We start from the raw sequence: 26,323 nt of genomic DNA, 5'->3' as shown, positions 1-26,323 counted from the left end.
AGATGATTCATTATGTTTTACCGATCATACTAAGACAATCATAACTACATCGCTCAGGATGCTGGGATACGTCAGGAGAGTAGCTGCAAACTTTAATAACCGTAAAGCGATTCTAACTCTATACACGGCTCTTGTTCGGCCTTTCCTCGAGTATGCATATGTTATCTGGGCGCCTCACGCCCGAGTCTATTGTACACTCATTGAGCAGGTGCAACATAAATTTCTGCGGTTCGCTGCGTTTCGTCTTGGTTTTCCGATGGACTCCTGTGATCACGATTATACAGGAATAAGCGTATTTCTAGACCTTAGGTCACTTGAGAGCAGGAGACATATAGCCGACCTCGCCTTTCTGTACTGTATACTTGACAATTTGCTCAGGGTGCCTGGTTTTAGCTCACTTGTTCAACCTCGAGGGGCAACCAGGAATCCAGACCCTTTCGTGATCCCATTCTTCAGAGCTAACTATGGCTATCATAGTTGGCAACCGCGTGTGCTGAGGCTAGGAAATAGACACGCCGGAGACGTCACACTCTTCGGTGGGTCCCTTTCCCGGTTAAAATCGACGCTGAACAATTTATACAGTGCTGGCTGGGTCGAGTGATCACATATTCACTGCTCTAAACGGTGACTCCTGTTTGCCCTCTCTTTATGTTACAGATTCTTTCATTAGTTCCTAGTCCTCGATCATGTAACTTTAGCCTAATTGTCGTTGGCGGCGCGGGCTGAGGCGATGCTGACTAAGCCGTTGGTTTTTGTAAGGCTGGTGGCGTCTACCAGCCCGTAATTGGGGATACTCCCCGTTTATATCAAATAAATAAATAAATAAATAAATAACCCATGACCGTGTCAATACAAAAAGTCATTATTCCCGCGATTCTACGGTCATGGGTTATGTTATGTTTATTGAGATTGAGTTTGTTTCGCGCTCGCTGCCTACTATGGCGCTGTAGGTTTCTCTGTGTTGCCAATATAACTGTCTAATGTAAAAAATTGACCGCCTCAGATTCATTGTCCCCAAGTGTAGATACAAGTATTCAGAAAAGTTTTTCATCGCAGACCTGTTATTTGCCTCATCAACATGCTGTACATGGACAAATGGACTCGTTGACCAGAGTGTATGAAATGTCTTGTCAACTTGTACGTTATGCAAGAGTCTAAAGTGGAAAATTTGAAGAAAAAATAAATGTATGGTTTAGAAACTAATATTCATTTGGAATAATGTAAAGGCTTGCCGTTTGTCAAACTCTTACGTTACAAATTATTTAATAACGCTCAAAGTCACTATTTTAAAATTTTATTGCGAGTTACAATAAATCCAAATTTGAAATCTTAGCACTCTAAACATATCGTTATAGCACGTTTAGCTCATATAGGCAGGCAAAATTTATAAGGCTGTAGGTTTTTAGTAGAATAGAAGGCAAGATCCTAGAACTTTTATCGTTATCTCTCTCAGTTAAAAAAATCCAGGATCCTGCTTTCTATTCTACTAAAAACTTACAGCCTTATAAATTTTGCTCTACAGAACAAAAAATATATTTTGTGAAAGTTCTTCTTCGAATCACCTCTTACCAAGATCATTGATAATTTAAATTATTATGCTCAGATTTTGACTATAAATAATGTATTTCCAGCTGTGAGGATTGTGGAAAATCTTTCGTTCATAAAAAAGTATTAGAATCACACAAGGCAATTCATAGCGAGGACCGGCCCCATATTTGCCAAACATGTGGCAAGGCATTCAGGCAGCAAAGCGCTCTCTACATTCACAGTCGTTGTCACTTACCGGACACAATGAAAAATCGATATCAATGTGACCAGTGCGACAAAAGGTAAGAAATTGTTTATTTTGATTAGAGTATAGTTTATAGAATAGTTTCGTACCTTGGTTTTCATAGCTATTAATCATGTCTACCGCAAATACGAGAAGAGATAGCAAATTTAAGAGGGGAATTTGGTGAAAATTGATTGGTTTAGTCAAAAAAAAAAGATTTCGCTATTTAAAGGGTTGAATTAAAAAATCCAGCACAACAATACAGACTAGGATACTGATGAGAGAGATCGGAGCAAAGTGAGGCAGGTAAGAATAGCAATAATTCTCTTGTTTTTGGATTTTCTCGAAGTTCGGAACTTCGCTACAAAGGGCAAGAGCAAAAAAATTAAAATGATAGATTCTCGTCAATAATAAGTAAAAAAAAAAAAAATAGACAAATGTCATTTGAACAATCATTATTATGTCCTTTTCCGAAGTGCCCCACCTTGCCGCGGTCTCCCCTATGTATAAAAGAAAATCAATTTTCTCTGATGAGCGATGACCGAGAGGTTATTTACTCGTTGAAACCGCAAACTACTTCTGATTACATCGCTCATAAATTGCATGCAATCACTTCCGTTTGTTTGTAATCTAGAAATCACTGAAAATCTGTCTGAAACCGTTTAGATATTCTTGAAATTAAACTTTTTCTTGAAACGTGCCAAAGGTAAACAACCAACCATCAACCATCAACCAACTTGATTTGTGCCAATGAAATTCACAAACTAGGTATATGAAATGAAAATTTATGCACTTGTATGGCAATAATACACTGCTGTGGAATTTAATATTCACGATAATGAATTCTTCAAACACACAACGTAAAAATACAGTTTTTTCAAATGTGATATTTATCTTGACCTCGTAGTTTATATATGACAGGATCTTAGAAATGCAGGTCGTCGGAAAATCATCAAATTGTTTTTAATGTCTATATTTCGGCCACAGATTGGGCCCTCCTCAGGAAAACTTCTTTATTGTATGCGCATCTACATAGACTAACTAAGGAGAAATTTTGACATCATTCGTAATACAAATTGTTATAACCAGTGCAATTAGATTATAGTTATTAGTTATTAGATATATAGATATTAGTACTGACCTTCCAAATTCGGACCATGTGCTTAGAATCGTTTGCCATCAATCATCGGATAAAAATGATTTAATATTTACAAGGAACATCACAAGTAGGGGAGTATAAACTCCCGAATGAAAAACAATGTCCATAAAAAGACAGCCATTGATTGAGAAAGGAAGCTAACCTTATATACAGACGGAAACAGTAAATGAGTGGCCAAAACAAATCGCAGTCAAATCTTCATTAAGCTACTAGATCCTTCCCAAGCTCTTTCTTTCTCCTCCTCTACTAACACTCCATTCAAGCTATATTAGAGTTATGAAATCACCAACATGAAATCCGGCGAAAAAGTCCTGTAATCTCTGCAACGATCTCGTGGCAAGAGAACAAAAAAAGTTGACCTTTAAGCTACTATTTTATTATCGATATGTGGATAACATTCTCACAGTTGTACCTGCAGAATTTATTCCTCAATTATTAAACGTTTTTAACGAGATCCGCTCCAGATTACAATTCACTTGCGAGGCAGAGGTAGATAATAAAATAAACTTTTTGGACGTCACTGTCATTAACAATTCATCGATGATTCATACGAACTGGTACCAAAAATCTACATGGTCACAACGTTACTTGGATTTCACCTCCCACCGTCCGAGATCATATAAAATTCGGACTCTTACTAATCTTATGGGTAGAGGCATAAAATTGGCGAATAATTGTTACCATGAAGGAACTCTCGAAACTACGAGAGAGGTCTTGTTAAAATATGGATTCCCTCCTTATTTACTTGATAAAATTATTAAAACTAGAGTCCGTAGAATTTGTGGCATGAATGATAATCACAATGTGATTTGTCAAGAGAATAATAATCCGTCAAGTTTTATCGTCATACCGTGCGTAACCTTTAGACCATTCAGACCATTATACGGTTTAAGCTAACATACAGTACGGTTTGACCATTTGTTTGACTATGACAATGTTTAAATCTTGCACGAAAAACCTCGCTATTATAAACGCATTATTCTCGAAGTGTGTAACATTGTAAGTCATACGGACTCGGTCAACCTTGTTAAAAACATACTTTGGGAAAGAAAAAAAGTTTTTGTTTTGGTATATTCTGAAAGTAGGTACTGAAAACTATTACCGTGATTTTTTCGTAGCTTGTGAGACTTAAAGATTAGTATCGATCGAGGAAGGACGGATTTTCGCAGATCGCTTGTCACGTGCGGAGCGGTCTCGCACGCGACGACTTAACCCTCTAGGTTTTCGCAGAGGTTTATTCTTATTTTTATAGTGGATACGTAGGTGATCGTCCTCTACAGGGCGATCCCTGGGAAATGGATTGGAGGATTTGATGATAATAATGTAATAGAAATATTTTCTATGAATCCCAAGTTTTAATGAAAAGATGGCAACAGAAATGGGAGACGGGGAAGCTTACAGGAATTTCTTATCTTAATGTTTCCTACTCACTCTTCGGTGACTTCTGATGTCTCACTCGTTTACACTCACCGATCACTATTCTTATTACTACACGTCTCTACAGAGTTCGTGGCTCGAGCCTTTGACACTTATTCTAACTTCGAAGGCTAATGTCGCGACGCGAGACGCTTGGATAACCGCGTGTAGATTTAAAGGAATGCTCTCTCTAATCGTCGGAGATCCAAGACTTATAACTCTATACTCGACAGCTTTGAAGGAGCCTGTTTCCGTTGACGTTGGTTTGATCCTGTCTCGAACGGAACTAACTTCGCTCGCTCGTGCGACACCCCTTGGAGCGTCGGGCAGCGAGCGAGGTTTTTGCTGAATTTACAATTTTGAAACAAAGGCTCGCCTCGCGACGTTCATTCCTGCAGCGCGTGATCTCGCGTTCGCCTGATCCTGGTGTTGATTACACCCGGGATCTGGCGGGCGCGGAGACGCTGACGTCGCTGACGGTCAACTACGCCATTGCGCTTTGGTCGTGCCACGAACTGTTTTATAAATGAATATATTATATGAATTTAAAGCTACGCTTCCTCATCTCTTCTAAAAGCGGTATTAATAATTATTGACATTGGTATACATGCGTGCGGCGTTCGTGACACGCTTATAGTTTCTGAACTATATGGCGTAGCCGGGTCAAAATTGAACATTTTTCGGGAAGAAACTGTTCTATGCCTCGGATAAGTTTCAGGGCACTGCTTTAAACATTGACCGAATCGCTTACAATAAAGAAACCAATGGATTCTTTTGTTTCCTTGCAATGTACGATTAAAATAACAATGCTCCGTGATTTAAATACAGGACTTATTTTGTCAAGGACAGCACAGCACTCAACTTTTGTGGGAAATATTTTTCTCTAAAATCTAAAGAAAAAAATTTCTCTGTATTATCAATTTTGAATTATGAATGATTTTTAGCACCCAAACCCGCACCTAACTTTTGTGGAAAACTTCAAAATATCTTCCTAGCTATCCAATTTACCCAAACAAAAAGTTTTGGAGATGCGTTCTTTCTCGATGAAAGTCATGTACATTCTGACTGGACTAGACGTCAACAATACGACAATTTTCTGGCATTGTATGATCGTCTAAGATTTTTAAATATTTTATAACTCCATGTTACATGTAAAAATTGGCAAAATTACTATTGGTACTTGTGGAAAACATAATTTTATAATACTGATGTACAACTCCTCTGGTCTAATTCTAGATATTTTTCAATGTTCAATACTGATTTACCTTTTGTTTTTTGGTTGTTTTTTAACATTGTATATAATGCATTTTAACGTCAGATTCTCGCTGTAACTCGGCTACCCGAAGTAGTCATCGAGAACTTATCGTGTATACATTAAATTGACGATCCGCGATGAAAGCTGGAAAAATTGATTTTTTAAAAGATATCGCGAGCTTTTGGTGAGCCCCTGGCGTGATCAACAAGCTTTTCAATCGTCAGCTGCGCTATCCGCGGCTGTACTCTTCTGCACCAGATAGCTCAATACCGTGGAGACGAGAGGGGTAATTTAATAATAATAATAATAATGGAGAGATTAATAATAACAGTGAAAGAACGTACACTCGAAACGCTACGCAATTTACTAAAACAATAAAACGAAATAACATATTCTATAATACAAACTGTGTTTAATGAATATAAAGTGTTCTTCCTCTTCGAGCACAACTGTAAGAATGTCTGTAAGTGTGTTTACATTTTGGAAACTTACGCTTCTGATGCGAAGCCCGTAAGACAGTCAATGACCGTCTGATAATTGAAATGCGGATATGCATTATCAATATTAATATTAATCACGAGGCCTTTTCATTGTTGAAGATATAAATTTGAAAAACTGGTAAATTCGAAAAATTAACGACGGAGCCAGGAATCGAACCTGGTATCTAGCGATGCTTTACCGGAGCCTTACTCCACTAGACCACCTAGCCGCCCTGACTCTGATGTCGTTAATTCCTCTCATCACCAGTAAGTTCAAATTTGTTTTCTTGTGCTGTAGTATGTGTGAATATAAAGTGTTCTTCCTCTTCGAGCACAACTGTAAGAATGTCTGTAAGTATGTTTACATTTTGGAAACTTACGCTTCTGATGCGATTTATATATTCAACAATGAAAAGGCTTCGTGATTAATATTAATATTGATAATGCATATCCGCATTTCAATTATTAGACGGTCATTGACTGTCTTACGGGCTTCGCATCAGAAGCGTAAGTTTCCAAAATGTAAACACACTTACAGACATTCTTACAGTTGTGCTCGAAGAGGAAGAACACTTTATATTCACACATACTACAGCACAAGAAAACAAATTTGAACTTACTGGTGATGAGAGGAATTAACGACATCAGAGTCAGGGCGGCTAGGTGGTCTAGTGGAGTAAGGCTCCGGTAAAGCATTGCTAGATACCAGGTTCGATTCCTGGCTCCGTCGTTAATTTTCGAATTTACCAGTTTTTCAAATTTATATCTTCAACAAACTGAGTTTAATGTTCGTGACCGTATATTGTTGACATATGATCTAATTATCGTTGGATGAACGGTCAGGGATGAAAAGATATATTATTCGCACTAGATTATGTTTTTATTCGACGTTTCGGCATGACTCCGCTTACCATCATCAGGTTTCTTGAATACAAAATAAATAACAGAGTTTACATGAGAACTATACATATATGTATATGTTCTTTTCAAAGAGCACGCGAGGATTGATCAGCCGACACATGATTGCGAGAGAGATAGCTGAAATTTTTCTCTTCCGGGTTACTAAATAAACAAACAAAAAGAAAAAGAAAAATGGAAAAAAATCTACACACTCTCGGAATTGTTTTTTTTTTCATTCCTTTTTTATCTTCTCGGTTATCAAAAATACAAAAACAAAGCGTGTTCGCTATTTGTTGATAGCTTTTCCGACCGAGCCGCTTAGAGGGAGTTGATCGCTGTGGTGTCAAAGATGAGAATTGAAGTTGTTTTATATACACCTTATTTATTCATTTACTATTTACATATATACACATTAGTCAACATTAGATTTCCATGTGATGGAAGGGGTTGTTGTGGTCCTCTGGCAACGCGGTGGAGGCTGTAGTGATGAAGAGTAGCGACGAATCGGTGTTGTGCTCGGTGGCGGCGTGTAGTGGCTCTCCGGTGAGCTAGGCGGCGTGTAGTGGCTCAATGTCGGTGAGACCGAAGTTGTCCTGTCGATCGGTGAGATCGGTGGTCTCTTATCCCAGCCGTGGCTCCACTTTGACAGCGGGAAACCACGCGAGCTGATTGCGAGACGCGCGCGGCTGCGTGGGTGGCGTCAGCGGCGCGTGTGACGTCGTGGGTGCTGTCCGCTGTGGGGCGCAACTGGAAAGTGTATGATACGTGTTGCGGCGCGTGACTTGTGCGGGGCGCGACAGGAAAGTTGGTTTTCACAAGGTTGTTGTGAACAAAGCGTGTTCACGACCACCTCGTGGAAACCAATAAACGCGCAAACTCATGCGCCCGAGCATCAACCACTTTCCAGTCGCGCGCCGCAGCGGACAGCATGTCCTGCCCTTACGTCATGTGCGCCGCTATCGCCACCCACGCAGCCACGCGCGTCCCGCAATCAGCTCGCCGATTTTGAATCAATTAGAAAGAATCGTTAGATTACCAGCTACGAACACAACGCCCGCTGCTACAAACTGTATACAATAATTTTGGCGGTCCGGTGCATCTTCATCTACTGAAGGCTTAACAGCCAATTAATTACTTTTCACGTAGATTCAGTTCAATTAGATATAATATGATTCGAAAAAATTTTTGATGCGTATACGTACTGGAATGAAAGAATAGTCTCTGACGCAGTCATGCACCTATTGACGAGCATACTTTTCCGCAACGGGCCCAATTGAGGAGACCGTAAGATAAATATATGCTTATCACAATCAAATGTTCAGTTACAGACTCATTCATCATCAGCAAAATACAATCAAGTCTGTGAATAAACGTGAACTCTCGCATTTGTTGATTTCTCCAACTAACGCGGAAGGCGCAGTTTCCAAACAAACAGGTTCACCCGGTAGATACGCTTGAGGCACGTGCATGCCGCCGCTTAGTCAGCTCTGCAGTCACTCTGCATTACCCAGGTAGATGATGTGCACGCAGCTGCCGCAGCGATCTTCCAAAATCTGACGTATCGGCCGAGCCAATATGCACGTGACATACTCCCACCACGTCCAAATCCCCCCGCGACTTGGTTCACCGGCAGGGCGAACATTGGCAATCTCTCCACTAGTCTCTGACTTAACCTGAAACTTATTTCCTACTTATTTCAACTAAACAAATCCTTATACGCCACTATACTTCAGACGCAATCAAAACTCAATATTCGAACTTCTCGTCTCAACCGCTGCTCAATGCAACGACAATTTCGACTATACATCACCTCAACTCGACTAAACACTATCTTAAATAAACGGCAACTTGACCATGCGCAAGCGCCACTAAATGTAACCTCAACTAAACACAATCTCAAGGCAACACAACTCAATTAACATTATCTTAACTAAACGCGTACGGAACTAAGCGCAAACGCAACTAAACGTAACCTCAACAATATGCTATCGCAACGCATCCGAAATCAAACCTTCTCAAAATCCTCGAAAACGTTATTTGCTAATCCGAGCACTCCAATTCGGCACTTCCCGACCTACTCGACAGGTGACACCGGAAAACCCGATAACGCGGCTCGACCCGCTACAGCGGAATTCGGCTGTACTTAATTTCAAAAACGAGAGAGACTTAACTAAAACCGTGACTCTACTCAACTTTCTCAAGGACTCAAAATTTACTCTACTCTAACACGCGTACTCGGGCTACGGTCATCAAGCAAAAGAGTCGGCAAAAGAATTTCCAGTACTCTTCTACAACGCAAATCCAAAACGGCTATCCGTTTCTCGGCAAGCCTTTTCGTAATTATGCTCGAAATTCAATCGCGGGGATAGAAGCAGCGCTTACCTTCTACATGCTTGAAAACCCCTTTCCATTCCCCTCGCGATTTTTGGGCGACTCCATTACTTTGCAAAACTCCCCAAAACGTGACTACTTATCACGACCGTCAGAACTAGAGTGGTTCCAAAAACCTACGACCTGCTGCAATTCTGATCTCGATTAGGGGTGTGCGAATATCGTTCGAATCGAATCGAATCGAATATTACTATTCGATTCGAAATTCGAATCGAATAACTCGAATTTTTCGAATTATTCGAAACTTTTCGAATTATTCGAAATTTTCCGAATTATTCGGGAACTTTCGAATAATTCGAATTTTCGAATTATAATAATAATTTTCGAATTATAATAATAATTTTAAAATTATAAGCAAATTTTCATACTAATTGTTCTATTTGTGTAATTATATTTAATAGTTTAAATAAAATGTATATTAATTGTTAATTTCTTATTTGAATATTGAACATAAACTCCGAATTCAAAATATTCGAAAATTTGCTAATTATATAATAATTCGCGAATAATTCGGAAAAAATTCGAATTATTCGAAATTTTTCGAATTATTCGAAACTTTTCGAATTATTCGAAATTTTTCGAATTATTCGGGAACTTTCGAATGATTCGAATTTTCGAATTATTCGATTCGAGTTTCGAATCGAATATTAATATTCGATTCGGAACGAATAATTCGTAAGTTCGAATTATTCGCACACCCCTAATCTCGATACGTCATTCCATACGTGACGTCATACCCACAAGAATACGGAACAATCCTCCTGTCATCGATTTCGTCGATGGCGCAGCTCGACACGCATCTTGAATAGCATCGCGGCGCAGAACTTAACGCTAAATGGCAATCTCGTTCTCCGCGCAGCTCCATGGCGCCTTGGTGGTGAGCGTGGTGCTTCCTCGTCGCAAGTTCGCTAGTCAATTGTTGGCTGGGTGAAGGGGGAGAAGCTGCGGCGCGCCGGCCGCCAGCGGGAATCGCCTCCACCTTGGGTTCCCGCGATGCGGGGATCTGCGTTGGCTCCCCCTTGGTATCCGATTTAAGTTTCGCAGCGTTTCTAAACGCGCTGAAAAGATTTATAGCTCGTCGGGGAAAGTGTGCGAATATTTACTTCGACAACTGAAGTAATTTCTAGGGCGCGAGTCGAGAATTGCGCGAGTTGTACGATTTCATCACTCAGCAATCTCATAATTAAACAATCGATCAATTTTGTAGCGATTAAGCGATCCAGTGGCATTTCATCCTACCATATTCTCCCCATATGGGAGGCAGGTATAAAATCGGTAAAAACGCACTTGTGTCGAGTATTGAGCGAAGCGTTTTTGACATTTGAGGAAATGTATACCGTATTAGTTCAGACCTAGGCTGTTTTGAATTCGCAACCGTTAATGCCGATCTCAAGCGATCCTACTGACCTCGAAGCGTCGACTCCGGGTCATTTTTTAATCGGAGGCTCGCTCAACGCGATTCCAGAAAGAAACTTCAACGAAACATCGTCAAATCATTTAACGCCTTTTCAATATCTCGCGAAGTTAACCCAGCAGTTCTGCACATGATGCTCCAACGAATATTTGTCAAGGCTTCAACAGCGATACAAATGGAATCGCGACAATCGAGTCTTCGATCTCAAGGTGGGAACAATGGTTCTCCTGCGTGACGACCAAACTCCCTCTATGCAGTCGGCATTAGGGTGAATACTCAAGTGTCACCTAGGAAAGGATTGTCAGGCTCGAATAGTTAGTATAAGAACGGTCAAGGGCACTGTTAAGCGTACGGTAGCGAAAATATATATCCTGCCAATAGAAATTTAAATTCAAAAAAAAAAAAAGTTTATCAATTTCAGTGCCATTCTTGTTTGTGATACCGTAGCGTAAGTGCAATATACCAAAAATTTGTTATTTGTTGAAAGCCCCGTCTTTCAAGGCGGGCCATATTTTTGAGCTAAGAAGTCATTCGAATGTCGCACGCTTTCTGCAGAAAGAGAAGGGAGAAATGTAAGCACTGGCGTAAAAAAAAAAAAATAGATGGCCGCGGCCTACGAAAACGAGTAGAAGCACGCTCGACAGAAAATTATATATCCGCGATACAAACGTAAGATAAAGGTTTATTAAGGGCGGGGGGGGTAAGGGTTTCAGCGTAAAAAAAACACTTGTTTTGAGAATTTTTTTTAAAAGTATGGATTGAGCAAATTTAGTCAAACCTTTTGTACATTATTAAGTATACTTTTAAGAATATTCTTTAATTTTTTATGCGCAAATATCTAAAAACAAGTCGGTGACAGAGCTTGCCCCAGAACGTCTCAGAAAAAAAACAATTTGCGGTGTTCACTATATCTCGGTCGGAAATTATCTGATATCAAAAACCATTAAAATTCAGTCAAAGTATCATCAAATCCTCCCCCCAACGTTCTTTGATTATCTTTTTTTTTTCCATTTCAAAATTTTTGGTGGCCATCTAAAATGTAAATTGCTATTTTCCCCGAAGAATTCCGCCATTTTGTGGGTGGGAAACCCCCTTAATGTAAAAAAAAAAATTTCAACGAAACGTTGGGGGGAGGTATTTTATATGTAAAAAATGTGTACCAAGTTTGAAATGAATCGGTCAAGTAGTTTTAAATGGCAGTGAACACGGACTTTGAGAAAGTAGTTTTGAGAAAAAATCACAAGCGCACGATCGAATGTACAACGACAAACGGACGTTCGTCTCTCGTTTTAAAATATTGTACAGTGTAAATTATACATACAAATATGAAATATGTCTTGATGGCTTTACTTACTTGTCTTTACTAAATAAAACATTCTCGAAACAGGATAATGGACCAGAACGATAGAAGTGAATAAGCTGTATACCTGCTGTCAGAGCTATAGTGTTAAAGGGCAGGAGACTAACTAGACAATAACTTCAAGAGTTTGCTCAGATCGACTTAAAATTTTGGGAATATATTTTTGAAATGTTTAACAATCAGATGAGAAAAAAAAAATCGATTTTTCGAAAGTGCAAAACCTAACGTCCCCTTAAATTCAAAGTGACATAAGCAAATGTGTAATATCATTTCACGTAACCTCCGTTTACCTCATCCAAGGGTACACAAAACAGGGGATTCTTGTAAGACCCATTGCGAAATCGAAGGTTGCAGAGGCTTTGCTGTTATACAATGTTCATGGTATATCCTTGTGCTTTAAACACTTTTTCGACGACTATTATTATTGTTCAAGTTTCGAAAATTAATAATGTTTTGTTTATAATTCTCGTAATGACAAGTTATACCAATGAAACGTATTGAAATTCATTCGAAACATTACATTCTCTTTGTTCCAGATGATTTATTTTTGAGCCTTTGATGATAAAGTGAGAAAATAAAAAAAAAAACCAAAACAATTCAAAGCATTTTAAGGGTAGTTCGGTTAAAAATTTAGTTTCAAGAAAATCCAAAATACACGTCATATTTCCCTCATGGTTCATACGCAATTTATATTTTTTCATATTTGTAGACTTGAATTTGACCATTTGCTCGCGTAAACGCAAGACAAACAGTGTTCAAGGGTAGTTACCCCGGCCAATATTTTTTTTCGGCAAAATCCAAAAACACATAAATTTTCTTTTGTATTCATATACAATATACATATACATATATATTTTCAGATTTTTGGACTTGAATTTGACAATTTTTTACTTAAATGTGATTATATTTAGGGCTGGCTCACCCCTTTAATTTATTTATTTATTTAGTTATTTTTTTTTTTTTTTGAGAGAAGGAAAAATACTTTATCCATTTCTCTTCATGAGAAAACTTTTCCAGTTGGATTGGTTGAAAAATATTATGTTCTTGTGCGTGAAACTGCCAAAACGCCCCTTGACATGCCTCACTTTGAAGAGTGGTTTCACCCCCTTAAAGTGTTTCATGGCCGATAAAAAAAAATACGTGTCGCTTAGTTTTTAGTCTACTCTAATATATTACAAAAGAAATCGTATCCGAGAGTTCGGGCTGGGATACCTTCCTTGTAAGTAAACGAAATCTCGATCATTTTATCCAATTGGGTGCCAGGTACAGTACCGCGAGATTCACTGAGGAAAAGAAAAGTGATGATAGGAAATAATTACCGGACAAGAAATACTCGGCTGTTCAGTATTTGGTAGAGCGGTTGGGCCGGAGCTATAAATTCTGACACATCCATCAATAAGTCATAAGAGAAATTTGTAAGAAGCTGTTACATCCGTGAATGGGGTTTACTTCCGAGCGGTAGGAATAAACTGATTTGGCTTCACTTTTACGTACTAGGACAACCGGAAATTAGTATGAGGGTTGAATTACGTTGGGTTTGTTTGAGATATCAATTATATATTGATTGCGAAGAAGCTGAAATACCGATGAGAACGAAGTGTGCTGTACGAAGCTATATAAGAAATCTAGATTGCCGTTGCTGAGAGTTGGAACAGGAATGTCTCCAAAGACGAAAAACATACGCGTGCAGAAAAGGTGTGAAGATGCTGAAGGAAGGGAATGGAATTAGATAAATAAGGTCGATAGTGAGTAGCATGAGACTAGGTAGAGATAAGAGGACAGGACAGAAACCATGATATTAATATAAGAACTGTGGGAGAGTTAGCGAGCAGGAAAAATAGAGAGGAGTAGTACGCCGGACGTAACAAAAAAAAAAAAGATTTATTGCGGAGAAGATAAGGCAGTCATCATGTCAACTGTCTTTTACACAGTTCTGCCCAGGTGGGGGGAGAAAAAAAAATGGAACAGAAAATCCAAAATTGAACGCAACACCAAATACAAGAATACAAACACATACGTGAGAATTCTGAACAATCCTAAGAACAGATATCATTCAAAAAAAAGTTAAACGAGAGGGTATGAGTGGTTATGAGATAATTTACAATATTACAAATATTAATCGATCTCCTAAACAATACTAGATATACGCAGTGACGCTATTGAGAGGATCACTCTCATAAGGATTCATTACAGTATTGGTCGGCAGCCTAAACTAGAAATAATGACCTACGAACTATCGGTATCAATAACGGAGTTGACAGGAGTATGAAATTCGTTAAAAAACATAATGGAAGGTAACCTAATAAATTTACTTCTTTTCCAGCCTTTTCGAAACACAGGGTTTCACCCGGTAGTTTGTACTATGAGGGTGCGGAGGAGGGGGGGGGGGGGGGGGGCTTTTCCATTGCAATTTGATTTGGCTTACCGGGATATATGGTAGCAGGAAACAATAATTGGTATACCATACTGTAACGGATAGCTGATCGAGATCGCCATCGACATCAACAATGCCCGTAACATACAAAAAATCACAACAACAACAGACGATGACCGACGCCTCGTTGACAACACTGACTCGAAGATCCTCCGGAAAGGTCGTGAATAAGGAGGAGATGACGAGAACGTAGCGGGATGGGAAATCGAAACGAGTATAAATAGGAGAACCGCGGAGAGTATCGCCAGCAGTTGACCGGCATAGCGCCGAACTGACTCACTAGCTATAGAACTCTGTTTAACGAGCAGTTAACCGGCACAGCGCCGAACTAACTCACAGTATAGGGTAGATTTTGTAAAGGACGGGCAGTTGTCCGGCAAAGCGCCGAACTGTGGCACACAAGGTTTTTTTTGATAACGAAGTGTTTCTCGTCTGGAGGGTACTATCGAATTTAGCTTCAATAGATTATGATAAAGAATTTCAAGCAAAGCGCGTAGTTCCAATTTAACGCCATATAAGTTAGATAGAATCCACGATAGCACGGGATGTCTAGAGCAAGAGGAAATATTCCATAGGAGCCATTAGATTAGAAAATTTGAGCTGTGAGAATAACTAGGAGCAGAACCTATAAATTCTAGCAATATTATTTTATTTTATGTTATTTTATGATTTTCGCGGTTAATTCATAGAATTAAGATTGTTTGAGCGCTTGGCGCAGAATTGTACTGACACTTTCCTATTAAAACTTACTTTGGTTGATTATCACAAACTTATATCACGCGTCAGTTTTCTCTGTCCTTCACGGTTTGTTTATTCAGTATTTCACCTTGTATAAAAAATCGACAGGCAGCCAAGGCTGTCCCTGGTCTGCAGAATCGGTATTGTGTTTGGGTCATCAACTCAGGGCTAGAAGTAGGAAGGCGACACTGTTTATTCCAAGTTCGCAGTCAGAAGGGAGCAGCGGGAAACCCGTATCTCCAAACAGATGACATACACCTCACTCTCTTGTCTCCGATCGGTAGCAAAAGCAACACAGCTCTTGTCTAACGTAAGAGAGCATAGGAAGGAGGTGCTTGTTCATAAACCAAGGCGGCTTTGGTATCACCTAAGTCCGTTTAGCTCAATTGATTCAGGGTGTTTTTTGGGTCGGAAAGACCGACCTTCCTTTTGCCCATCAGAGGGGGTCCTTTATATTATCTATATTTACCTTAATTTCAAGGGCTAAGGCAGAAGAACTTCAAAATAATGAGGATTTCTCACAGGCAAAGAGCTAAAGAAAATCGCACACGTTACAATACACAGGAAAAGGAAAAAAAAAATAAGTTTACTCAAACATGATGTTAGAACGGTTTAATATCTCGATTAATGTCTTCGTCTCATTGTATGATAGAACACCTCTTGTATATCAAGATCAAACAAAGCAACCGCATAGAAAAACTACTTCGAAAATTCAATATGTCTAAATGTAATTCCTCAAGTATACCAGCAGATCCAAATGTCCGGTTGAATAAAAATCAATGTCCTACTACAAAACAAGAGATTGATGAATGTGAAACGATTCCATACAGGGAAGCTGTTGGATCTTTGATTTTCATAGCGACTACAACACGCCCTGATATTATGTTTTCCGTAAGCCAGGCAAGTCAATACTTAACTAATTGGGGATAAGAACATTGGAAAGCTGTCAAAAGAATAATGCGTTATCTAAAACGGACGCAAGAGCTCGGTATAATATTTAGCAGAAATAATCAAGGATGTGAAGTTATTGGATACACCGACGCGGACTACGCTGGGAATATCGATACAAAAAAATCGACCAGCGGCTATATCTTCATGTTCAACGAAGTCCAGTTCCCTGGTCGAGTCAGCAACAGCAAGTCGTTGCTTTATCGACCACAGAAGCTGAATACATCGCCCTCGCGCGAGGAACGCAAGAGGCTTTATGGTTGCGCACAGTACTCGAGGATCTCGGATACGGAAAAGAAACTATAAAGATCAAAGTCGACAATCAAAACGCGATAAAAATGACCAAGAATCCTGAATATCATAAGCGGACTAAACATATAGATATTAAATATCACTTCGTACGCGATATGTGCGAGAAAGGATACGTAATTATAAATTATATTGAATCTAAACTGCAGCTTGCTGAAATTCTAATTAAGCCATTAGCTAAGCAGCAATTCGAAGATCTAACAGCAAAATTACATATCATTAATTAAACGGCATTGAATAAGAGAGAGTGTTGGCCGTATTCAGGCCATTCACCGATGAAAAGAGAGTCCTTTGTTTTATGCATTTGTTCTGCGATATCTTTTTATGTTTCTTCGTATGTTATTATTCCAAGAGTCTCCATCTTGTACACGTCTGTTTTTCTCTGAATAAATTCATCCTTTCCTTTCTAATGATTCAATAATTTTTTTCTCAAATCTATATTTAAATCTATGTATTTTTGAGGCCACGTTGTTTGTCTGAACTTGAGAACTCGATGAATTTTAAATAACTTTAAACCTAACTCTAAACATTGTTTTAAAACGCGGTCATGAATAACGTAGTTTCGCTTGGAGAGTAGCGTGGTCGTCAATTTCGGTTGCTTGCTACTTGAGGTCGGAGGTATGTAGTGCTCCGGGCAAAGTGGCAAATCTTTGTGCATTTTGTACAGTTCCTCGGGATATTCCACGTATACCTGTAATATGTAGCCAAACTCGGTTTCGTCCGAGATGGTAAAAACATCAAATTGCTCGAAATTCGAGATCCATTCAAAGGAATTTTACGGTAGAGCAAAACTCATGGCAGCACCGTACAAGTTGTTGACGTCGAAGTACATAATGTGGGACTCCTCTAGCTCTGGATTGAAAGCACCTCCCATGTACCTATTACTCGCTTCTGCATACAATTCCTTTTTCTATAAACGTAGTCATATCTACGTCGGTGAAAAGCTCGAGCTCGATGTCGGTACACTGTTGCATTGCGTCAAACGACAGCCCGGACGCGGTGTAATAATGTAACGGGTTCAGGTTGTGCGTTGCCCAAAAACTCTGCCGAAAGTTTTCAAAAACGTCTGCCAATAGAAAAACGTCAGTTTGCAAATATAAGTCTGAGTACTCTCCCAACGTTCTAATACCGAAAGCGTGCCAAACTTTGCATGCGTGCCCGTAATCTTCATCCGAAATATCTTGGTTGTTCAATTTTGAATAAAATTTTTCCTCGGGCGGTAACTGAACGTCCTCAGGCTTCTCCCAACCATCCATGTACTCATACTGGAGAACACCTTTCCTGGTTAATAACTTAAGTTTGTCGGAGCTAGTGCAAAATTTACGTGTGATCTTTTGGTTATCATTCAAATACGTTGCCAATTTTTCAAGGCTGCTGGGCATAAAACGATACGAATCTATAAATCTAAACTGTAGGTCCGTTCCTTTAACAAATTTTGTAAACGGATATACTTTTTTTCATCAACGGGTAGAAGCTGAATAGTACCCTTACAAGTTGTCGCCAATGCTTTAATCAGAAAATGCGAATCGTCACCTGACAGATTATGGAATATCACCGGGATAGTATGTGAGTTCTGATAACTTAGATTACAGCCTTGGTGAGCAGCACCACGGTACTTTCCAGTGAAATGACTGTGATCACGATGTTTGACGTCTTCGAGCGTGAACGGTTTTTCGCAAATGTGACACACCGTTGATAAATTTAATTTGTTGAGCTGATTGCAATTGAGCGATTCTATGAGTACAACAGTTGTGAAATATGGTTGTAACGAATGCTCCAATTTCTTCAACTCATTCACAAACCATTGGATGCAAGTCTCTTCACGGTTAATTTTGAACGTTGAAATGGAATCATCGAAGGCGCAATGGAGGTAATATGCTACGCTGTACGGAACATGGTTCTGGTAAATTGTTCTATTTTCTGACACTTGAATATGAGTAGGTTGCAGCAAACATTCAAGATCCGCGTAAATGCAGAATGGAACGGTTTCTTCGTGCTTGAAATTTTCGAATTTCAGTATCTTTTCCTCCCCTGTGGGTAATTCATCTTTGGTCTCGTTCAAACTCATGCAATAAACTTTGTGCTTTATTGAACATCTTTCAGATTAAAAGTGAGTCAAACATCTATCACATAACCAAGTACGACCATTACGGTTAGAAATTTGAGAACTTGTCATTCGAGACACATTTCGAATACAAGTAAACTGAAAGATTCTATTTTTTTCGTAATTTTCCATATCAATATCATCGTCATCGTCAGTGATTTCAGTTTTTATCGCTAAAAGATGAATTACAGGTTTATCAAACTCATTCTGATTTAGGTGAATCGGTACTATTTCACTTTTCTTCCGATCACCTTAGTCTATACCGTAAACGTTGATGGAAAGTCCATTAAGTATCTCGTATTTTGAAATGGTTTTTTTTTCTAGAGACATAAGAAATTTTATACCGTCATACCGTAGCACTGAGCTGAAATGCGGGTACGATTTGGTCGCGTTGGGATTGTTATTGTCGGCTGGGAATAGAGCTGTGGAGACCGACGAAAGAAAACAGTAAGAGTCGTTGTTTCTAATGTTTACCACAGCCTTCTTATCACTGATATGCTTAGGTAACGGGGTGTTGGTGTACAGACCAAGTCGTAGTGGTGTATACTTGTTAATGTTGACGGCAAGATGTATAATTTCAAGTAACGACCAGCCTGAATCCTTTCCCTGGAAAACTTTTACCTTTTTCAACAAACGTTCTGTCGCGTTTTTAATAAACCATTCCTTAATATCCGTTGTCTGGAGGATGATTTCATTTCTCGTATTAAAAAATTTGATCTCTTTCTCCGTGTGATGATCTTTTCTAACTTCAAATTTACAAGCCAGGATAACGTTGGCTTTCAAGCTCCTGTCTTTCTTGAAAGCGTTTTTTCGTCTTGTCACAGCTTGTACCTTTGCTTCTTCTAGAATTCTCTCCACATCTTTATGCTTCGAATTGACGATGGATCCAATTCGAATTCCTCCCTCGAAAGCTGATTCCAAATCTTCCCAGTGAACTCGATCGCTTTTTCTTTCTTTCCGCGTACCCCCACCCGTTTTCTGAAGAAATTTGAATTTTTCAGCGAGCGCTTTAAAGAGTCCGATCGTTGTGATAATTCTCGTCTTTTCTCCAATTGATGAAGCCTTCCGCAAAATTTTGTTGAGAGGCCGAATATTTTGACTTCTGAATCTTATCCATTTTTGAATTGCTGATATTGATGATGATGATTTACCCAAGATTTTGTACGCCGATTCCATAATATCGATCAATCTCAAGCACTTCGTGGTTTCCATCTTTAGCTTTTTCCTCACGCATACTTGACATGTTAATACTGAATGATCATTTATAGTGATGAGCGTCCTTTTTATAGGGCAGCTATACGTATGTTTGTGTGTGCGCGCGCTGTTTCTAGCATTCCTAGAGCGATAGTAACCCAACACCGCAGATCCTTGGCTCTGAATGTATACTACCGCAGCTATCGGTCGACCTTACACTCTAGCCTTCACTGAACCCGTTCAAAATTCATCGTAGAGTTCACATTACAGTTACAAGCCAAAAAGAATGTCATGTGGATTATAATCTATCGACATCCGAGTTGGTAAAAAACACTTCTTAGAACCATTAATTTCAGAATATCACGCGGATGGTAACGTGAGAAGAGAATTTTAGGTAGTTGATGTTACACATCAGCGACATCCGAGTGGATAAAAAACAATTCTCAGAACCATTAATTTTGGAATGTCGCGTCCTTGATAACGTCGGAAAGGAATGTGAGGTGGTCGATGTTACATATCAGCAGTCCTATCGTGGAAAAAGAATGCGGTACAGGTAACCGACATGAAGGTCTGCAAACAAGTCCACCCCTCCCCGCCCCCACACAACATGGAGACTTTGACCTTCGGTCGGTAAGATTGTCGGTAAAGCAGCACGATTTTGACCTTCGATCGATAAGAATTGTCGGTAAAGCAGCGCGATTTTCACCGTCGACCGATACAATTGTTGGTAAGGTTGCACGTTTTTGACCTCAAGTCGGTACGGCAGACTGCGACGTCATCGCGGAGAAGTGTTTGAGTCTTGGAAGAATGTCGGTAAGTGTCGGTAACAGGAATCTGTAAGTAGAACTCTCCTTGTATTGCTACTTCGAAAGGTGGATAAGGAATGGCATATGACAAAGGAAACAGGACATGATAAGATTTATTTTCTTCGATCAAGTGAGTGGACCGCCCTTCGCTGCCAATAGTTAAATATTTCCCGAGGTGGAAGGACTTGGAGGTCGGTAACAACGACGTCAGTACGCCGTGTTACAATTTATAAGTAATGAAATCTAAAATGCAAAAAATTGATTGTTAATAATTGACTATGGGCAGAGAACAGTAGAAACATCTGATTTGGTGAAGTCTCCCTGATGCTTCATTACTAACATGACATCTAAAATATTCAAGTAATTATAAATAGATAAGAACTGTATTTTTCTGAGTATAAGCTGACCATGCATATAAGACAACCCCCAATTCTGACACAGTATTCAGGATGTTTTTCGTAGTTACTCGCACATGAAACGGGTCCGCGTATTAGATGAAGACAATTTTAGCGGGTGCTGTCAACAACAAAAAACCTCGGCTCATACTCTCAATAATACGGTATGTAACATAGTGCACTCGATCTGTCCTTGTTAAAGATTGTATAATATTGATTGACATTGAATCTGTGTCATTCAAAGTAACTCAGTTGACATTGGCAGATAGCATTTCCGAATCCCGACGAATGCAGCATAAGTTTATGAAACAAAGAAGAAGGTATAAATTATTTATGCCTAGCCAGCATGGAATATGTATACTTTTTCATCTCTTCAATTTAGGTTTCAACTGTTGTGTATCATCGATGTCATCATCAATCGGTCTTTTACGTTTTATGTTAGTCGCAGCACCTGTAAAGATATTTTTAATGCGGTACGTGAAGACACTGTAGGACAAAGTCTTTGCTTCAACAGTTCACACTATTACACTATAACTAATTAGCCCAGTCGAATTAGGATTTGACATCTAGAAAATTGCCAGTAGCAATTTTCCTACGGAAATCGTTGGGGGCGGGAGGGGTGTCACTGGCAGTCTTTATGTTGGTTTTCGGGTTCCGCACGGCGTTGCATTTTCCGCCATCTTGAATTTAAGGGTGAATTTTTGTTTTTTGAATAACTTGTTTATTTTCAATTTTACACGAAAAATGATGATCACTAAAATTGTTCGGAATAAAAGTTCCTACAATTTTGGTTCTTATCAATTTTTTCGTAGGATCGATATTTTTCGACTTAGACCCGAAAAGAGGAGGTAAAATTTTATTATTTAATTACCACCTTTATTTTTCATTTTACACGAAAAATGGTTATTAACAAAGTTGTTTGGAATAAAAGTTCCTACAATTTTGGTCCTTATCCATTTTTTCGTAGGATCGATATTTTTAGATTGAGACCCGAAAAGAGGCGGGGGTGAACATAAATATTCTATTATCTTGATTAATATTGATTTTGTCGTATAAACGATAATAAACTAACTTGTTGAAAATTGAATTTGCTATAATTGTGATACCGACTTTTTTTTTTAAGTTTCATATTTTTGGGGACGCATGCTTACGGTAAAGGGAAGGAGCGGTGTACGTAAACCGTTTCTCCGACTGTAAAACTTTTACAATGAAAATGATGAAAATTTATTTTTTCTCAGTACATTTTTGGAAACTTTGAAATTCAAATTATGCCTTTTTTGAACGTTTGACCGATGGTCCGGTCACGTTTGGGTCGCCTGATTCTCCGTCATAACTATCGATGACTTCGTCTTTTTTATTCCAAACAACTTTTTTGATAACCATTTTTCGTATAAAATGGAAAATAAAGGTTATAACTGAATAACAAAATTTCACCTCCTCTTTTCGGGTCTAAATCGAAAAATATCAATCCCACGAAAAAATTGATATGGACCTATATTGTAGGTAATTTTATTCCGAACAACTTTGGTAATAGTCATTTTTCGTGTAAAATTGAAAATAAACAAGTTATTCAAGAAACAAAAATTCACCCTTAAATTCAAGATGGCGGAAAATGCAACGTGCGCGCCGTGCGGACCCCGAAAACTAAAATGTAGACTGCCACTGACACCCCCCCCCCCAACGATTTTCGAATGAAAAGCCCTAGGGGTATAAGCATAGTGAATTTGCCCTTGAAAGATATGAGCACGATACTGAGAGGATTCTTAGGTACTAATAAGATAATAAGATCCTGAAAGTTTCAGATCTCTAATCCAATTGGTTATTGAGAAAAAGCAAAATGTATGGAAATCGGAAAAAATGAATATTCTCAGGAATGCGTGAATCGATTGATTTGAATTTTTAATATGTTTTGGGGGCTGATGGTAGCTTTGAGGAAAAAAAATATAAACTATATCGGTTAATAAGAACCTCAAAAATAATGGCACTTTTGTTTTAATTTTGATTTTTCATTATGATGCGATACTGGTACAATTACGAAACCATTTTTTTCGAATTCCTCATCCATTTTTCTACGAGTATACGAACTTTTAAGATCTTAAAAAAAGGTACGCTATGGCGTACAATAAAAATCATTTTTTATGCCAATATTTACTTTATTTGTGTATTTTAAGCTTGAATCTTTATTTTCCTCGCTAACATATATTTTTGTAATTCATTTTAAATTGTCATTTCTAAATGAAGAATTAAATCATTAAATATGAATGAAAATAAACGAAAATATGATAAACATTTCACACTTATAACATAAGAAACAGATTTTAGTTCGTAAATTATAAATAAATAACAACAAATGTTTGAAAGATATATCTTTAATATATAAAAAAAAAATGTTATGTCTTATTTTATCGGTCTTCATCACTATAATCTTCAATCACAGGTGAAACATTGCCTGTATCAAATAATTTGCTTAGTGTTTCAGCAGGCCTCAGAATCTTTGTCAAATATCTTCCGTGTGACAAATAATAAACAATAGCAGCAACGTGAGAGCAACATCTAATTGTTCTAAGACCATTTGCACACTCACAACTATGCCTCAATATACTTTTGGGACCAATAGCATTTTTTTTATACTCAATAAAACATCTATAAACCTTCTTATTGATATGACGGGATTGAACTTGAGCTTTGAGTATGTTTGACTGGTCTTTTACGTATTGAATGGTAAGATTACCTGTTTCATCAAGCATTTCTGCTAAATACGACACAGCCTGCTTCAATTGGTAGGAACCGGTAAAAAAAATTCGCAGATCTCTTTTAGTCGTTTCTGGAAAATCTTCTAGAACTTCAGATGAAATCGTTTGAAACGGCAGTTTTTTACGTTGCCAGCCATTTTATTGAACTTGGTTAGCTAACGTCTTTTCTACATTATTTTGTGATTTCATTGTCTCAACGACTTCATCCAAAAACTTTGAGTCGGAAGTAAGACGCTTACTGTACGTATTATGTAGAAATGAGGCAATTTTGAAAAAACTTCTAATTCTGGGAAGCATTTTGTTGTCAATTCTTTGATCGAGTAAATGGTGTTTTTGTTTTAACATCCCATGAGTTGCTTCTACGGGCCAACGAATTTTAGTAATATATCTTGAAGCGTTGGACTCAGCTGTTGTTAACTGATTTCGTTTTCCCTTAAGTTCTGGCATTAATACTTTATAATTTTTACTTTCTAAGTATTCTTCAACATCACGGAATCCACGATCAACCACAAATGCATCGCCAGGTTTCAATAAATGACATATGCCATCAGGATTATCTATAATATCCCGCATTATAGTAGCATCATTTTGGTTAGCATAATACGGTCCCAACATATCAACTATGTATCCATCAGTTGTGCAAATCGTAAATGGTTTACACAGTGGTACTTTTTTTGACCAGAATATGACTTTCTCTGATATTCATTATTAGAACTTTTCTCATGACGAGCATAGGTTCCATCACAAATCAAAATGAGTTTGTCATTCAGATGATAGTGATGAAGACTGATAAAATAAGACATAACATTTTTTTTTCATATATTAAAGATATATCTTTCAAACATTTGTTGTTATTTATTTATAATTTACGAACTAAAATCTGTTTCTTATGTTATAAGTGTGAAATTTTTATCATATTTTCGTTTATTTTCATTCATATTTAATGATTTAATTCTTCATTTAGAAATGACAATTTCAAATGAATTACAAAAATATATGTTAGCGAGGAAAATAAAGATTCAAGCTTAAAATACATAAATAAAGTGAATATTTGCATAAAAAATGATTTTTATTGTACGCCAAAGCGCACCTTTTTTTAAGATCTTAAAAGTTCGTATACTCGTAGAAAAATGGATGAGGAATTCGAAAAAAATGGTTTCGTAATTGTACCAGAATCGCATCATAATGAAAAATCAAAATTAAAACAAAAGTGCTATTATTTTTGAGGTTCTTATTAACCGATATAGTTTATATTTTTTTTCCTCAAGGCCACCATCAGCCCCGAAAACATATCAAAAATTCAAATCAATCGATTCACGCATTCCTGAGAATATTCATTTTTTCCGATTTTCATACATTTTGCTTTTTCTCAATAACCAATTGGGTTAGAGATCTGAAACTTTCAGGATCTTATTATCTTATTAGTACCTAAGAATCCTCTCAGTATCGTGCTCATATCTTTCAAGGGCAAATTCACTATGCTTATACCCCTAGGGCCATTGCTACTGGCAATTTTCCAGATGTCGACCCCTTATTTGGTCTAATTCGACTGGGCTAAATAGTTTGCTAGTATTGTTTATTACAACGCTTTTGGTATTTGTAACAATTGGTTTACGAGCACCGTCGGTACTGCTAACTTTAATACTTTTAGTGTTTGAAGAATTGGGTACGGGAGCTCTCTTCGTAGGGATGTTGCCTATGTTTTCCAAAATCGAAGGAAATACATTTGAACGTAAAAATCTTATTCTGATGGCAGTAAATTTATGATTACACAATTTTCAACAGTAGCAACACAGGTTCTGTCAAAAAATCGACATGGTTATGAAATATCTCACGATTCTTGGCAAGAAATTTCTACATATTTTGTTATAGGTTCGTCTCAATAAGTTCATAAAAGTTTCCTAAAATATTTTTTGACTTGCGTCGCATTTTCGTAAATCTGTAATCACATTCAAAAATTTTAATTACAGGTAATAGTTTTCAGTTTTTACTATCTTGACCATCATTTTTGTTTCAGATTTTCTACAAAACCAAACTTAGTTACCCACAAACGTATTCATTCCGGCGTGAGAAATTTTACCTGTGACCAATGTGGTAAAAGTTTTATACAGAAGGGCAATCTAGAAGCTCACTTTCTCACACACTCGGCTGACAAACCGTACACGTGTTCACAGTGTCCCAAAGCGTAAGTCTGATTTATAGATTTATCAAATAATTGCCGTGTATGGAGTTTTTGATGTGAAACATCTATAGCCGCACGTAAAACAGATTTCTGGCGTGGCGACGCAAGCCGTGGTGACGCGTCGCCACGCAATATGATGGTAGTACGGTGTGGCGACGCGTCGCCGTGCGCAATCGACTGTGCATTGTATACTCCCGGAGTGTATACAGTGTTTTGTTTTTGTTTACCACAGTACACATAACCTGTGTTTTACTTGAAAACAAATTATTCTGATAATAAAATGTCTGACAGTAATAATTTAGAGAGTGAAAGTGA

At 38.1% G+C, this 26,323-nt stretch overlaps 1 protein-coding gene across 4 annotated transcripts in view; it reads left to right on the top strand.

Annotated features, from left to right (window-relative positions):
• LOC124182969 (zinc finger protein interacting with ribonucleoprotein K-like) overlaps nucleotides 1-26,323 on the top strand; it is a 134,835-nt gene that overhangs the window by 76,388 nt on the left and 32,124 nt on the right. For 2 of the 4 annotated variants that reach the window (XM_046570853.1, XM_046570856.1), the window contains exons 4-5: nucleotides 1,632-1,829; nucleotides 25,844-26,011. In XM_046570853.1, coding sequence (XP_046426809.1) covers nucleotides 1,632-1,829; nucleotides 25,844-26,011 — 366 coding nt within the window. The remainder of the gene's footprint in view (nucleotides 1-1,631; nucleotides 1,830-25,843; nucleotides 26,012-26,323) is intronic. The other 2 variants (XM_046570855.1, XM_046570854.1) reach the window with 2 other exon arrangements.

The sequence above is a fragment of the Neodiprion fabricii genome, chromosome 5 (assembly GCF_021155785.1).
Source record: "Neodiprion fabricii isolate iyNeoFabr1 chromosome 5, iyNeoFabr1.1, whole genome shotgun sequence".
NCBI lineage: Eukaryota > Metazoa > Arthropoda > Insecta > Hymenoptera > Diprionidae > Neodiprion > Neodiprion fabricii.
This window is presented reverse-complemented; position numbering and strand designations above follow the sequence as displayed.